At 32.7% G+C, this 14,821-nt stretch overlaps 2 protein-coding genes across 9 annotated transcripts; both read left to right on the top strand.

The window, feature by feature from the left end:
• Positions 1 to 434: 434 nt before the first annotated feature.
• LOC137814924 (topless-related protein 3) lies at positions 435 to 9,935 on the top strand. Of its 8 annotated transcripts, none has more exons than XR_016514880.1 (26): positions 435 to 801; positions 918 to 1,050; positions 2,425 to 2,604; positions 2,701 to 2,814; positions 3,057 to 3,215; positions 3,557 to 3,731; positions 3,845 to 3,974; positions 4,260 to 4,375; positions 4,523 to 4,655; positions 4,740 to 4,849; positions 5,012 to 5,081; positions 5,151 to 5,224; positions 5,299 to 5,394; positions 5,471 to 5,563; positions 5,759 to 5,886; positions 5,979 to 6,213; positions 6,292 to 6,459; positions 6,549 to 6,632; positions 6,977 to 7,127; positions 7,217 to 7,327; positions 7,427 to 7,606; positions 7,690 to 7,818; positions 7,909 to 8,004; positions 8,569 to 8,751; positions 9,088 to 9,263; positions 9,446 to 9,935. XR_016514880.1 is itself a non-coding variant. In XM_068617878.2 (26 exons), exons 2-26 carry the CDS (start codon positions 971 to 973, stop codon positions 9,660 to 9,662), a joined length of 3,393 nt encoding a protein of 1,130 aa, XP_068473979.2. In that variant the 5' UTR covers positions 435 to 801; positions 918 to 970; the 3' UTR covers positions 9,663 to 9,935. The 8 variants fall into 8 exon arrangements, 2 of the variants coding, with proteins under 2 accessions (XP_068473979.2, XP_068473980.2); XR_016514883.1 differs by having other exon boundaries at positions 6,288 to 6,459; positions 6,972 to 7,127; XR_016514885.1 differs by having other exon boundaries at positions 6,288 to 6,459; positions 9,446 to 9,892.
• A 2,279-nt stretch (positions 9,936 to 12,214) lies between these two features.
• Positions 12,215 to 12,969, top strand: LOC150029690 (wall-associated receptor kinase-like 20). Its single transcript, XM_090300111.1, has one exon. It carries the CDS (start codon positions 12,229 to 12,231, stop codon positions 12,847 to 12,849), a length of 621 nt encoding a protein of 206 aa, XP_090156237.1. The 5' UTR covers positions 12,215 to 12,228; the 3' UTR covers positions 12,850 to 12,969.
• Positions 12,970 to 14,821: the final 1,852 nt, after the last annotated feature.

Genomic DNA, 14,821 nt, shown 5'->3' with positions numbered 1-14,821 from the left:
GATAAACTGTGAATTGATTATAGTGTGTTAAAGAAACAGTGTGTTTACATACATTTAAGATAATACAATATATTTATTATTTACGTTAGTATTTAATATTTGTTTAAAAAATGTATTTAAAAATGAACTTAAAAGGTAAATAGTATTTACATTTGTGAAAATGGCTTTAACTGGGTACTTAATTGGTAGTATACCAGGAAAAGAGAGTGGCTCACAACCAAGTCAGAGAGACAAAAATGAAGGACTAAAGCATAATTTAAAAAACAAAAAATAGTGACAAAACAACAACCTAGTGGTCCCAGAATTAATGGAGAGATGAAACCCCGAGTTATCACGATAAAATGAAAGAAGGAGACATTGAAAAGAGTTAGTAATAAACTCATTATAGCGTGAAAGGGAGAGCGACAATAGAGAAAAGATGGGACGGAGTGGACGTGTGCTGAGAATATTCACTTCATTTGAATTGCAGTTTCGAATCCGGGACACTCTCCCTCGGTGACTTATCACTCATGAAATGATAACGTACCATCTGATAAGTAATCGTACTTATCAAATAATAGCAGGTACTTATGTCTGATGGGTCAGTAGAAAAAGATAGACTCCTCTGTACAACACATCGAAGATAGCGAGTCCAAGTCTCTCTCCATTCTCTCTCTCTCTCTCTTCCTCTCCTCTTCTTATCTGCAGCTTTTCAAACCCTAGAATTTCTCGAACTTGGAGCTTCTGTAATCTTCAAGAACCACTAAATCCTTGAGAAATTCTAGGCTGTGGAGCCTCCCTGGGTTCAGTTTTGACGTTGAGGTTGCATGCTTCATCCCTGATTCGTCTCTGTTTGTGGGGAATTATGTTATGTCGTTTTCTATAGTCTTGATTTCTTGTTCTTGTTTTTCTTTCTTTGGCGTGTTGTGTGTTTGAAGATCGGAGTTCGAGGATCGAGATTTTTGGTGCTTTCCAGATTTGAGGAGCAGCTATGACTTCTTTGAGCCGAGAATTAGTGTTCTTGATACTCCAATTTTTGGAGGAGGAGAAGTTCAAGGACTCCGTGCACAGGTAAGCGAGTATGCTTTGAATTTTTCCTTTATTCTTTTTAGCTGCTGTTTTGTGTTTGTTCTCCTTATCTCTTCTTCTTCCTCTTTTTCCGTGCAAGTTCTATCATGTAAAATGAAACTAGGCAGCAATAGTGCAACAAAGCAGAGGAAAATCTTGAAATGCTAAAACTTTTCTTTTATTCTTGTTAATAATGGGTACACTGCTTATTGAAATTTCAAGTGTCATTAGAAATTGGTGGTTTGTCTAAGGAGAAATCATTGTATGGCATGAGATCAACACATGTTTATGGTTTTGGCCATTCTTCATATAATTTGGCTGTGTTTCGTGGAAATTGGCCTAAACCTTGTGTGGTGGTCTTGGCCCACTTAATTTCTCCGGTGTATCCTAATTTTGTTAAATTAAAAATGCACACGTGGTTAAAAAATAACAATATTTGCTCACATGTCGCTTTCTAATTTGGGGAACTTGCGGATGCAACAAAAGGAAACACATGATTTATTTATCTGCTTGTGGAAATGCTTTCATCCGAGGATTTAAATTGCCGTCCCTGTTTTATCGCAATCCTTGATTTTGTGAAAAACTGTGGACAAATGCAGCCAATACCGCCGATGAGATAGATCCCTAAAATGTTGAAATTGGAGCTGCAATTTCTGTTTGCGAACCTTATTTTAAAACCTTGCTTTCAGCTTAAGCTATGATGTTTTAGATGGTGAATTGTATTCAAAATTAGCTAAAAATAATAGAGAAATGAGAGGAAGAATGTTTTCAAATTTGTCTTAAGGCTGACGGATATCCTTGTAATGTTATAATCCAAGAAGCTTATAATTTGGATGTGGGTGAATGAATTATAGAGCCATGTGCCAGTGAATTATCTGGTTGACATCTGTATCATAAAAATACTATTTACAACTACCGAGTTCTGTGTCGAGAGTCAATCATCCTTAATAATCAGGGTTAGTAGGTTTTAATTAACTGTCACTGTCCTCGCTGTTGCGACAATTTTCAAGTTTTCTGTATTCACAATTGTTACGGGTTTGGAAGTATTTGTTACCACGTTGCGACTACAGTTACCTTAAAATCACCTTAAAATTGGGAAGAACAAAATATATTGCACTTCTTTTTCTGGCAGTTGCTCTAGATGGTTTTCTGAAATTGAAAATCAATGAATTACTTGAATACGATGGCTGAACGCCTAAATGTTACGAGGTTTCTTTTTGTGTAGAAAGGCTAAGGTGCATAATCACTTAAAGTGGAATTTAGATAATGATAAAATTAATCGGAAACTCTTTCTCTTCGTTTGCTAAACACTTCCTCCTATTTTTTACATTATCATTGCTGATTATTTCTTTGTTAAATGTTTGTTTTTTGGTTCAGGCTTGAGAAAGAATCTGGCTTTTTCTTCAATATGAAGTACTTTGAGGAAAAAGTACAGGCTGGTGAATGGGAAGAACTTGAGAAGTACTTAACAGGGTTTACTAAAGTTGACGATAATAGATACTCCATGAAAATATTCTTTGAAATCAGGAAGCAAAAATATCTGGAAGCACTTGATAGGTATCTATTAACTGGAATTGCTTAGGGATTTTCTAATGATGTTTGTGCTTATGATGGTGGTACTTCACATGTTTTTTTCTTGTGCTGTTAAATTAGGAAAGACAAGGCAAAGGCTGTTGAGATATTAGTGGGTGATTTAAAAATTTTCTCCACCTTCAATGAGGAACTATACAAAGAAATCACCCAGCTTTTAACTCTTAGTAATTTCAGGTATTATCTTGAACATATGGTCTAATATAATACAGCATTGATTTTGGCACCTTTGAAAATGATTTCAGTCAAACGTCAATACTCTTGAATCTTGATTAACACTCGTGAAAGAATAGAAGTATGGAGTTTGTGAAGAACTAAGTTTACCAAATTGTGTCATGTTGCCTTTTATGACCGGTAGACCTACAAGATTATTTAACTTGTAAGATTATTTTGTTTTCCCTTTGCATTTTAAATTTCAGGGAAAATGAGCAGCTGTCCAAGTATGGTGACACCAAAACTGCTCGAGGGATCATGTTGATAGAGCTAAAAAAGCTAATAGAAGCAAATCCTCTTTTCCGTGACAAACTTATCTTCCCTACCCTTAGGTCATCAAGATTGCGGACGTTGATCAATCAAAGGTGTAAATGCTGTAGTTGTAGATTTATTCATTATGTCATATACTAAAATAGATGTGAGTTTATAATTTCAACTGATTCTATTTCTCTCTCCTGACTAGACTTTACTGTTTTTCTTAATTCACTTTTTCATAGTTAAGTGGCTTCTTTTCTACTTGGCAAATGCAAAACTAAGTGTGACTTTTTGCCTTCTAGAACGTACAAATATTTTACACCTGATAGACTTTTGTGTATGGTTTTAGTTGATTATATGTTGTTTATTATCGATTAGATATATTTGTTTTTTAACTAGTTATTTCTTGCCTTTTCATTTCTTAACCAATTTGTGTCCCTAATCAATGCAGTTTAAACTGGCAGCACCAGCTTTGCAAAAACCCTAGGCCAAACCCAGATATAAAGACTTTATTCATCGACCACACATGTACACCTCCTAATGGTCCTCTAGCACCTACACCTGTCAATCTTCCAATTGCTGCCGTTGCAAAGCCTGCAGTTTATAATTCAATTGGAGCTCATGGTGTATGATATCTTTCATTTCATAAAATGGGTTTCTTATATTTTTAATTAATAACAATGTAAGTTACCATATTTATTAATAAATCAATACTTTGTTTCCATTTTGTTTTATATAGCCCTTTCTCCCTGCCGCAGCAACTGCTAATGCTAGTGCTTTGGCTGGTTGGATGGTCAATGCCTCAGCTTCATCATCTGTCCAAGCAGCTGTTGTCACAGCATCAACCATGCCTGTCCTACAGAATCAAGGTTAAAATCCCATTCTCTTCCCCCACAACCTTTTAAAAATTCTGTTGTTACCTTATTTTTGTCTATACATATCATAGTAAGTTTTATTAAATTTTGCATGTTACACACTGTAGACTTTTTCACTCATTTACCTTCATTTCAAAATAATTATCGTTATTGGACTGACAGCTAAACTTTTATTTAATTGGATATGCCATCAAGATAATTTTGCTTCGAATTCTACATATTTAGTAATCCAGCGAAAGATGATTTCATAACTTTAATGCTCAGCCATTTTGTAAACAGTGTCTATCCTGAAGCATCCAAGAACACCTCCAATAACTTCTGGCATGGTTGATTATCAGAATGCTGATCATGAGCAGTTAATGAAAAGACTCCGGCCTGCTCCTTCTCCAGAGGAGGTAATTTTGATAATTTTTCTGTTTAATTTTAATGTGATCTGGGTATTCTTGAAGCCAATGATTTTTCTGCTCCAAAGCTGTATAGGACTCCTGATTTTGTACTGTTTGGTGATTTTTTGTTACTATGATTCATATCTATTCTTTTAGGTTTCCTATCCTGCCACTCGACAAGCCTCTTGGTCACTGGATGATCTACCAAGAACAGTGGCAATGACATTGCAGCAAGGATCCTCTGTGACAAGCATGGACTTTCATCCTTCGAACCAAACCTTTCTTCTTGGTAATTTCTATCTTTATTGCAGTTTGTGTAATATCTTGCTCTAACATACTGACAAAAACATAATGACATATTTCTGTTGAGCAGTTGGTTCTAGCAATGGTGAAATTACACTTTGGGAACTTGGGTTGCGAGATAGGTTGGTCACAAAGCCGTTCAAGATATGGGATAAATCAGTGTGCTCATTACCATTTCAGGTTTTTAATTTCATTTTTCGAGGAGTTTTTATACTGTACAATATTTGCTTTTCTATAGTACCCTTGGTTATGGTCTAACCAGACAATAAGTGTATTGTTGTGGTGGTCACTGGTGCTTGATAATTCAAATCCTTTGGAATTTTATAGTTTTAATTTTCTCAGGCAGCTATGGTCAAAGATGCACCTATTTCTGTCAGTCGTGTTACATGGAGCCTGGATGGAAATTTTGTGGGTATGTGATGTCCTTAAAACCATTTTGAAACTGGCACAATAAAATTTCTTACTGTTTTCTTTACTGAAGGTGTTGCATTTACTAGACATTTGATTCACTTGTATTCGTACATTGGATCAAATGAGCTGGCTCAGCGCATAGAGGTGAGATTATTCTTTCTTTTAAGAAGTAACCAAAATTGTGTTTGCAATTTGTTTTACATTGCTTGCCAATGCAGGTTGATGCCCATATTGGTGGTGTTAATGACTTGGCATTTGCACATCCAAATAAACAACTCTGTATTGTGACTTGTGGAGATGATAAGTTGGTAAAGGTGCATAAATCTACTCCTTGCAATTTTAGATTATGCATACATTTGTTATATTGTCTAAAGAAGAGACTCTTAATAGGTGTGGGATTTGACTGGACGGAAACTATTTAACTTTGAGGGGCATGAGGCACCTGTATATTCTATCTGTCCTCATCACAAGGACAACATTCAGGTAGAAGGATTATATGACATGTTTTCTCTATCAGTCTATTCTTTGGATTTTGTAGGAGTTGTAATTTGATTCTAGCAAAGCCCAAGAGTCCTCCTTGTATTTACATGAGTTATGTGTACATTTGTCCATGATTGAATTATTCTTGTAAACACATTTGATGTTATGTTACTAAATGTTGTCAGTGTAACATTGCAGTTTGTATTTTCAACTGCCATTGATGGCAAAATAAAAGCCTGGTTGTACGATAATATGGGCTCTAGGGTTGACTATGATGCCCCAGGCCATTGGTATACCACACTGCTCTATAGTGCTGATGGAAGTAGGTAAGAAGGATTTGGGTTTGGATTAAGTGAGATTTATTATTAAATGGAACTGTATTAACATGTTCCCTATTTATCCTCTCTTATTTCTATAGACTGTTTTCCTGTGGGACTAGTAAAGACGGAGAGTCCTTTCTTGTTGAATGGAATGAAACTGAAGGAGCTATTAAGAGAACATACAATGGGTTCAGAAAGAAATCTCCTGGTGTTGTGCAGTTTGACACAACCCAAAATCGCTTCTTGGCTGCTGGTGAAGATGGCCAAATCAAATTTTGGGAGATTGACAGCATTAATCTTCTAACAAGCACTGATGCAGAGGGTGGATTACAGGTGGATTTAACTTTTTTTTTTTTTAATATAGCTTACACTTTATAAAGACACCATATATAATTTTATGAATCTAGTCAGGCCCTTCCACTCTTGAGATTCAACAAAGAAGGAAGTCTTCTTGCTGTCACTACTGCAGACAATGGATTCAAAATTCTTGCTAATGTCAGTGGTCTTAGATCCTTAAGAACAGTTGAAACTCCAGGATTTGAAACACTGAGGTCATCTATTGACTCTGCTGCAATCAAGGTTGTGATATATTTCTTCACCTTTTCTTTGATTTAGATATTTAGATCTAAATACATATTAATACTGCCCATATGGTTTATGATATCTAGGCATCTGTCTCTTCTGCTGTTAATGTTAGTCCTGTCAACTGTAAAGTAGAAAGGAGCTCACCTGTCAGGCCTTCTCCAATTCTTGTATGAATCTCCCTGTGAACTACCCTTCTACTGATTATGATGTTAGCATGATGACAATGATATACTAGTCATAGCTTAACAATTACGCAAGCATATTAGATCAGCTTCATCCTTTTCTTCAAGTATGCTTAATTCCACTGTGCCATGCCCTTGCATACCGTGGAGGACTGACCATCTTTTGGATATTTATATTATTTGATGCCTGTATTTCTGTGTGAAATCATATTTGGTTGATTATATTTTCTGGAGTTACTTTATTGGTCTTGAATTATGTACTTTATTGGTTGAAATCATAATACCTTTCTCAACTCATGATTGATTTTTCCATTTTCAATGAAGAATAGAGGAGTTGATCCCACAGGTCGAAATGCAGAGAAACCTAGAACTGTGGAAGAGGGAATAGATAGAGGTAAACCATGGCAGCTGGCTGAAATTGTTGATCCTGTTCAATGTCAGTCAGTTACGATGCCGGACAGTACAGATTCTTCCAGCAAGGTTTGTTGATTGTATTAGAGTGTGATTGCCATTTTGTACTGACAATTTTGTTACTGTGAACTTCTTTAACTCTTAAGAGTCATACATAGGTTGTTCGACTTTTGTATACAAACTCTGGTGCTGGTCTATTGGCACTTGGTTCAAATGGTGTTCAGAAGCTGTGGAAGTGGTCTCGTAGTGAACAAAATCTCAATGGGAAGGTAATGATAATCTCTCTCTAATCCTTACTTTTCTGTATGCTCGTGATTACTTCCTTTCTTTCAATAGAGAACATAATTCTCAAGCTTATATGATTTTAGGCAACTGCCAGCGTTGTTCCACAGCATTGGCAACCCAGCAGTGGTCTTCTTATGACTAATGATGTCTCGGGTGTCAACCTTGATGAAGCTGTTCCTTGCATTGCACTCTCAAAGAATGACTCATATGTTTTGTCTGCCTGTGGTGGAAAGGTTTCGTTATTTAACATGATGACATTCAAGGTACATGTCCGGAGATACAACCACAATATTTCATTCAGCTGCTAAGCTTACTGTTTACTCATGTCTTTTTTTTTTCCTTGTAGGTAATGACAACATTCATGCCACCACCCCCTGCCTCTACCTTTCTGGCTTTCCACCCTCAAGATAATAACATCATAGCCATTGGGATGGAGGATTCAGCAATTTACATTTATAATGTTAGAGTGGATGAGGTTTTTACTATCTTTAACTGTTTTCTTCTTTTTAAGCATTATGCTATTATTTTTTAAATTATCTTATTTTCTCTTGGGAGTATCTTCTAGGTGAAATCCAATTTGAAGGGTCACCAAAAGCGAATTACTGGTTTCGCCTTTTCAACCTTCCTTAACATCCTGGTTTCATCTGGTGGTGATGCTCAAGTATGTCGTTAATTGTTTTCCTTTGATTTTAGATTCAATGATTTGGAAAGCCTATCTGCATAATGATTTGTTTGGGGATATCTCTTAGTTACCCATCTTTGGATTGTTGTAATTATTCAATGTTACCTGAGATAAGATAATAGGATACCCTTTATTGGAGATCTCATGTCGACTAAAGACATACTTAAATTATAATATATAAGTGAGTGCAGATCTTACTTTACAAACTGACTGATTTTATGAGATTAAGTTAGATTTATAGTTCATTTACTAAAAAGATATTAGAGTCAATCTTAACGAGAGTTGTTGGGCCTATTGAACTAATATATTCCTACACTCGTAATGTTGACTAAGATATGATCAAATTATAATATATAATTGACTGCACACTCAATTTACAAGCCAACTTTCTAGAAATGTTGTATTTTCTGGACTAAAAGGAAATTGAATCACAATTAACTTCATTTCATTTTTATACAAGGTACCAATACATAATTTTCTGTTCTGTATCATTTTTCTTTTTTGTTTGTGTAAGTTTACTTTACTGAAATAATTTCCGTACAGCTCTGTGTATGGAGCATTGATACATGGGAGAAAAGAAAATCAGTTCCTATACAACTGCCAGCAGGAAAGGCTCCTTTAGGTGATACTCGTGTGCAGTTCCATTCAGACCAAATCCGGCTACTGGTAGCCCATGAGACTCAGTTGGCAATATATGACGCCTCTAAAATGGATCGGATTCGGCAGGTAAAGAGAATTTTTCTATATGGCATTATTGCTTCTTGTTGCTGTCAAAACTTGAAATTGAGATAACTTGCTGCAGTGGGTGTTAGGAACCAAGAATTATAAAGAGAAGAAAAGAAAGGTTTTTATTGAATAAAAAGAAAAGAACAAGAAATAGGAGAGCACTCTCTCCTCCAAGAGTTTCCCCTTCACAAAGAGCTAAAGCTCAATCTACAAAAATATTACACACTCCCCCTCCCCTCTCCTTCTTTCTTATTTATATCTAACTAGCAAATCAAATAACAAACTTATGACTATTCTAATTCTAACTAACTCCTCCTCTATGTGTTAACCTAACAGTGGGTTCCTCAAGATGTTCTGGCTGCTCCCATATCATATGCAGCTTATTCCTGCAATAGTCAGTTAATATACGCTACATTTTGCGATGGAAACACTGGGGTTTTTGATGCCGACAGCTTGAGACTGAGATGTCGTATTGCACTATCCACGTACTTTTCACCTGCGACTTTAAGTGTGTAAGTTTCTGTCCAGTACATGAAACCCAATGAAATTTATGTGACCCTTTACTGTTTCAAAACATTGAAATTTATTCAAGGATGTATTGTGAAGTCTTATTGTCATTTCATGATATCGTGATTTGCAAAATCCTTGGATTGAAACTGAATATGGGAATGATATTGTGTAATTCTTATTGCAGGAACCAATCTGTGTATCCTGTTGTTGTTGCGGCTCATCCAGCAGAGCCCAATCAATTTGCCGTTGGATTGACAGATGGGTCCGTGAAAGTGATAGAGCCCTGTGAATCAGAAGGTAAATGGGGAACCAGTCCACCTATGGATAATGGAATGATGAACGGTAGGACAGCTTCATCATCTACAACAAACAACCACACACCCGATCAGGCACAAAGATAAGAACATTCATTGTACCATACCAGCATATTCTTTCCATCTGTAATTTGATCACCTTAGATTTTTAGATTTTTATCCCTCCCATTTGTCCCTAATCAAGGTCTTCTCAGGGTCAATTTAGACATAAAAGTGGCAAATATATAGCAGCAGGCTCATGTCTTGTTACCTAAATTGGATCTACTCAACTGGATTACATTATTTATACTGCATTGTAGTGTACCTCTTACTTGCAACAATGTGAGTCCTGCCCATTGTCCTGCAATGACTTTCCAGAAAGTTATTTGTGAAAGCGTGTTTGAATTTGAAAGGAGTAGATTTGAATTTTAGATAATTATATTATTTGTATTACTATAAATAATTAAATTTTAATTTATTATTATTATTATTTTTATATTTATCTTATTATAATTAATATTATTATTTACTATTTTTATTCTTATATAAAAATTATAAACAATTATACTCTCCTTCTTTAATATTTAACTGTTATAGTCATGACCAAGATCATTCAACACACCAAGCTCAGCTTTCCTATTTTTCCACTGAAGAAAAAAAATGACATTTTTTAGTTTATATTTCTAAGACAAAGGTATTACAGAATTAAAAAAAAAATCCATTTCATTAAATATTCCAACAGTAGAATGAAAATTGTGCTCATTCTATTATAAGATATCCAAACAATGGAAAAAGAATTGTGGTCAAGAGTGATGTTATTTGACAAGCTTCTTTACGGATGAACCCTGACACTAAGGACTCTCAAGCTTTTTAGTACAATAATCATAATTCAAATACATGTCTTGCACATTACTCCTCATCTATCAAATTCGACTTTTCTTTCGTTCAACACCTTATCACCTCCATAAATTTAGTATTTTCAAAAAGGCTCTTATGTAATATTTATAATTGTGTAATCCATATAAGTGTTTTTCAAATTTGAAATTAACTTACAGATTACATAATTCGAAAGTACTTTTTTCAGATGCATTAATAGTTTTTGAATTACATAATTTAGAAGGATTATGTAATCCATAAGTCTTTTTTCATTACATAATCTAGAAGGATTATGTAATTCATAAGTCTTTTTTCAAGTGTATTTATGAATTACATATCAAATTGAAACTTTTGGATTACATAATTTAGAATATTATTTTTTTAAAATGTATTTTAAATTACATAATTAAGCTATTTTCAAATTCGATATTAACTTCTAAAATTACCTAATCTAAAATATGGAAGTGACACAAAAAAGATAAAAATATATTTTTACATATTTTTGTATGGAATGAGAGAAAAATAATATATGGAGACGGAAGAAACAACCATCAAATTCTTGCTCATAGTTGGAGTTATGGGTTTAGCAAGCATCAAGGCCGAATCCGTGGTAGTGGGCCTTTCGCCATTCCAATCCACTGGAGCTCCATCCGAGGCCCAGGCCATGTTCTTGTTCCTCAGCATCCTGGGCTTTTGCTTTCTGCACTAAATCATTTGGGACCTGTACTCTATCACTTAAGTAAAATGATAAAAATACTCTTATTTGATTTTTAAAAATTCTAAGGGTTTTGGCTCCGACGGCTGTAGAGTGCAAAATTTGGATGTTCTGAGTTCTTTCTGCAAGTCGTGACTGTCGTTGATCGTTCATCAGTGTTTGCTGTTGTTTTTAGTTCCAGAATTTGGTTTGCAAAATTTTCTCAAAAAGTAGCTTTTATATTATTTTTCTGGAATATTTTCGGAATGAAATTTCCATTATGAATTAGGAATCTAGAATTCAAAACTAATATTCAGGATTTCTGATTCTAAAAAGTTTTCCATTACCAAAATCTCTTGTAAATTTACAAAGCTAGAATGCTAATAACTCTCTTCCGAAACATCATTTCCAGAATTATTTTTTCTGAAAAATTACATAATACACACAAAATGTTTCCTTATTCATTATTCTAAAAAGTGAAGTCTTTCTGAAACCCAATTTTCGAAAGAAAGTACCTTTACATTTTATCCATATTTAATCATACATTTTTACCTGAATCACCTGATCCAAGCTTTCAAAGAAATGAAAGAATCTAAAATCTCTTAATGCAGCAACACGTGTCGAAGATATGAAGCATGAGATTGTTAAAGAAATGAAGAACAGCAAATAATTGGAACACCACTTATGGAAATGGGAGCACCTTAAAGAAGCAAGTCCGGCCCCATAATGTAGTGCCATTTTACTCATAACACTCATAATAATTAATTATTCACTAAATAAATATATTATCCATCTCAATTCACCAAATATATATCCTACATTTTATTTTATACATTATTTATTTTATTAATTATGTTTAAATTTTGTTTGTTTTTTTTTTGTAAAATTATGCAATAATTAACTATTGTAATTTAAGTAATATAACTCAATATCTTTAAAAAAGTAATGATTTGTATTTTATTTTTATTCATTTCCTCCCATTGCCTTCTTTGAAAACTATATAAAATGTTTGCTTTTGAATAAAAAATATTGAGCTCAAAAAATAAATGTGTTACTTGATAGTATAAATAGATCACACTCTTGTGTCTCATTCTTCAAATAAAGATGATACTTCTTCAACTTTTTCTACTAAGTATTGGTTTGGTAATCAATGCATCAACCCCAAATTCTTGTTCAAATTGTGGAGACTTTGTTGTTCCATATCCTCTGAGCACAAATGAGAATTGTGGAGATAAAAGGTACAAAATCTATTGCAATGATGAAGAGTTAGAGTTTCTTTCTGCAACAGGAACTTACTATAAGATCCTTAGAATTGATCCAAGTGCTAACAAACTTGTGATTAGACCACCCCTTATTTTAAAGAACACTTGTTATTCTTCTGATCTCTTAATGGGAGGTTTGTTGCTTGATGAAAGTTTGCCTTTCAATATATCTACACATAACACAGTCTTGTTATTTAATTGCACTAGTAATATCCTTCAGTCTCCACTCAATTGTACTTCAAATAGTATTTGCAGACAATTTGAGAAAAATGTTGAGGAAGGATCTGGTTGTATGAACACCCTTTGTTGTCATTACTTAAAGGATTCGGCCATGAATTCCCATAAGATCAGAGTCAGGATTGGGAGTTGCACATCTTACACTTGTTTGGTAGGTTTCACGCCTGATGACCCTCTTGAAACTTGGAATTATGGGATTGAGTTACAATGGTTGTCTCCTAATTGATTAAGATTATGTCTTTAGTGTGAGGTGACTATATAGTCCTTTTATGTAATGTTTTATGCTTCTCATAACTAAGAGAAATCTTAGTAATAAAGTTACTTTGTTGCTTTTGTTTACAAGTTATTGTTGAATTTAGGTTAAGTTATTATGTTATATTTATTAATTTTGCTTTTAATTTCAAATCACAAATTTAGTTATATTATTGTTTTTATTATTCAATAGAATTTTATTTCTTATTCTAAATAAAACCTAAACTATCTATTTTATTTTATTTATTATAATATTAATAATGTAACATATTTTAACATTTAATCCATGTTAATTCATTGTAACTTGTCTTTGTGAAAAAAAAAACACTCAAAACTTTCAAAATTATTAAAAAGCTTCTAGATATAATAATTCAATGTGTTAAAAAAAAAATATCACTAAAACACATAGATAAAAACTAATAAATTCAAATAAAGCTCCAACAAGATGGTGTGACACAACCTTTTTACTTGCACAATAAAGAAATCTATGAGCTTCCACAATCTACTTTATGCATAAATGTTGTTGCACTCTTTTTTATAACTTTTAAATAAATCATTATGTCTCTCTAAACACAGTTGATTAGTCATTTTAATATTTGTACAAAAGAAACAAGAAAGTAACTTTTCTAATCATTGTTGATTAGTCCTTTTAATATTTGAACAAAAGAAATTAAATTGTTATCCAAGTTTTCCAATCAATTTGATCCTTAAATCCGTACTAGTAGCTACTTATGATTAACAATCCTAGCAAGTGTTTACTATTAAATCTTGAAAAGGTTTAAATGAAAATAAAATATAACAAAATATTCTTATTTTATGTGCTTTGAAAATGCATATTACATGCAAAGTATCACTAATTTTTCAATTAATAAAATTATAAATGTCATTTTTTATACGTGTCTCGCGAGTATCGGTATTCAATATGTATTCGATATGGACACATTTAAAAAGGCGTGTATGAACTTCCTCCCTCATTTACTTCATTATATATAATAGGTAAAATTGTTTTTTTCCATGAGGTTGTATAATTTTTATTTTATTTTTAATAATATTTTTTAAACTTTTATTCTGTTTGTATTATAATATTTAAAAATAATAATAAAATATTTAAATTATCAAAAAATAATATAATCAAATACATTATATTTAAAAATATTGTATTATAAATTTTAAAATGTTACAACCACTCAAAAAAATAATTTAGTTTTCACTAAAAAAAAATATGCGAACCATACGATGATTTTGTGTTCAATTTTTATCTATAATTTTGTAATATTTTATAATAAAAAAAATCTCTTTTTATATATATGTAAAGTGAAAACGGCAAATTCACCTATTCCTTATCTAAATTAATACATTTTATAAACACAACTTTTTAAAAATGAAAGAGAGAGACATTTTCATCTTCTCACTTACTCGTTCTTTCACTTCCTATAAATTAAATGTTTTTATCAAATCAATTTAAATCCTCAAATCATTATTTGTTAGTATTCGTATCAAATTAATTATCTAATCAATCTAATAATATCGATTATCCAACATGTTTTTTCAATAAAACCAATCCATTCAATTATTATTAATGATTATGGGATTTTTCCACATTTAAAAATGAACACAACTTTTAGTCCGTAAAAAATTTGTCATTAAAATTTTTATATGACTTCCAGTTTTAAAGAGTTTTGCTAAGATTATATATTGGGGAAAAACTTATCACTTTCATATTACGTGAAAAAATTGTTTCTCTATTTATAAATATTTACAAATTTAAAAAAGTTCCCACCTATTATGAAACATTTTATTTATTATTTGATATATTTAATACACGACTTTATTAACAATCTCTAATGCCATAATATTTATTTGACCTACTTTACTACTCAAGCTTTTAAGAAAAAAAAAATCTAAATGCCTTTAGTGTACGATTAGGAAACTTACATTAGACCAAA

Source organism: Phaseolus vulgaris, chromosome 1 (assembly GCF_051622355.1).
Source record: "Phaseolus vulgaris cultivar YP4 chromosome 1, ASM5162235v1, whole genome shotgun sequence".
In the NCBI taxonomy this organism is placed as follows: Eukaryota; Viridiplantae; Streptophyta; class Magnoliopsida; order Fabales; family Fabaceae; genus Phaseolus; species Phaseolus vulgaris.
The sequence above is the reverse complement of the archived record's forward strand: the minus strand, read 5'-3'. Positions and strand labels throughout refer to the sequence as shown.

Excerpts from the sequence above, each read along its gene's own strand:
- LOC137814924 (XM_068617878.2), top strand. The coding sequence starts at position 971 with ATGACTTCTTTGAGCCGAGAATTAGTGTTCTTGATACTCCAATTTTTG. Across the intron at positions 1,051-2,424 it reads TTCAAGGACTCCGTGCACAG|GCTTGAGAAAGAATCTGGCT; the intron begins GTAAGCGAGTAT and ends TTTTTGGTTCAG. Across the intron at positions 6,633-6,971 it reads TCAGGCCTTCTCCAATTCTT|AATAGAGGAGTTGATCCCAC; the intron begins GTATGAATCTCC and ends TTTTCAATGAAG.
- LOC150029690 (XM_090300111.1), top strand. The coding sequence starts at position 12,229 with ATGATACTTCTTCAACTTTTTCTACTAAGTATTGGTTTGGTAATCAAT.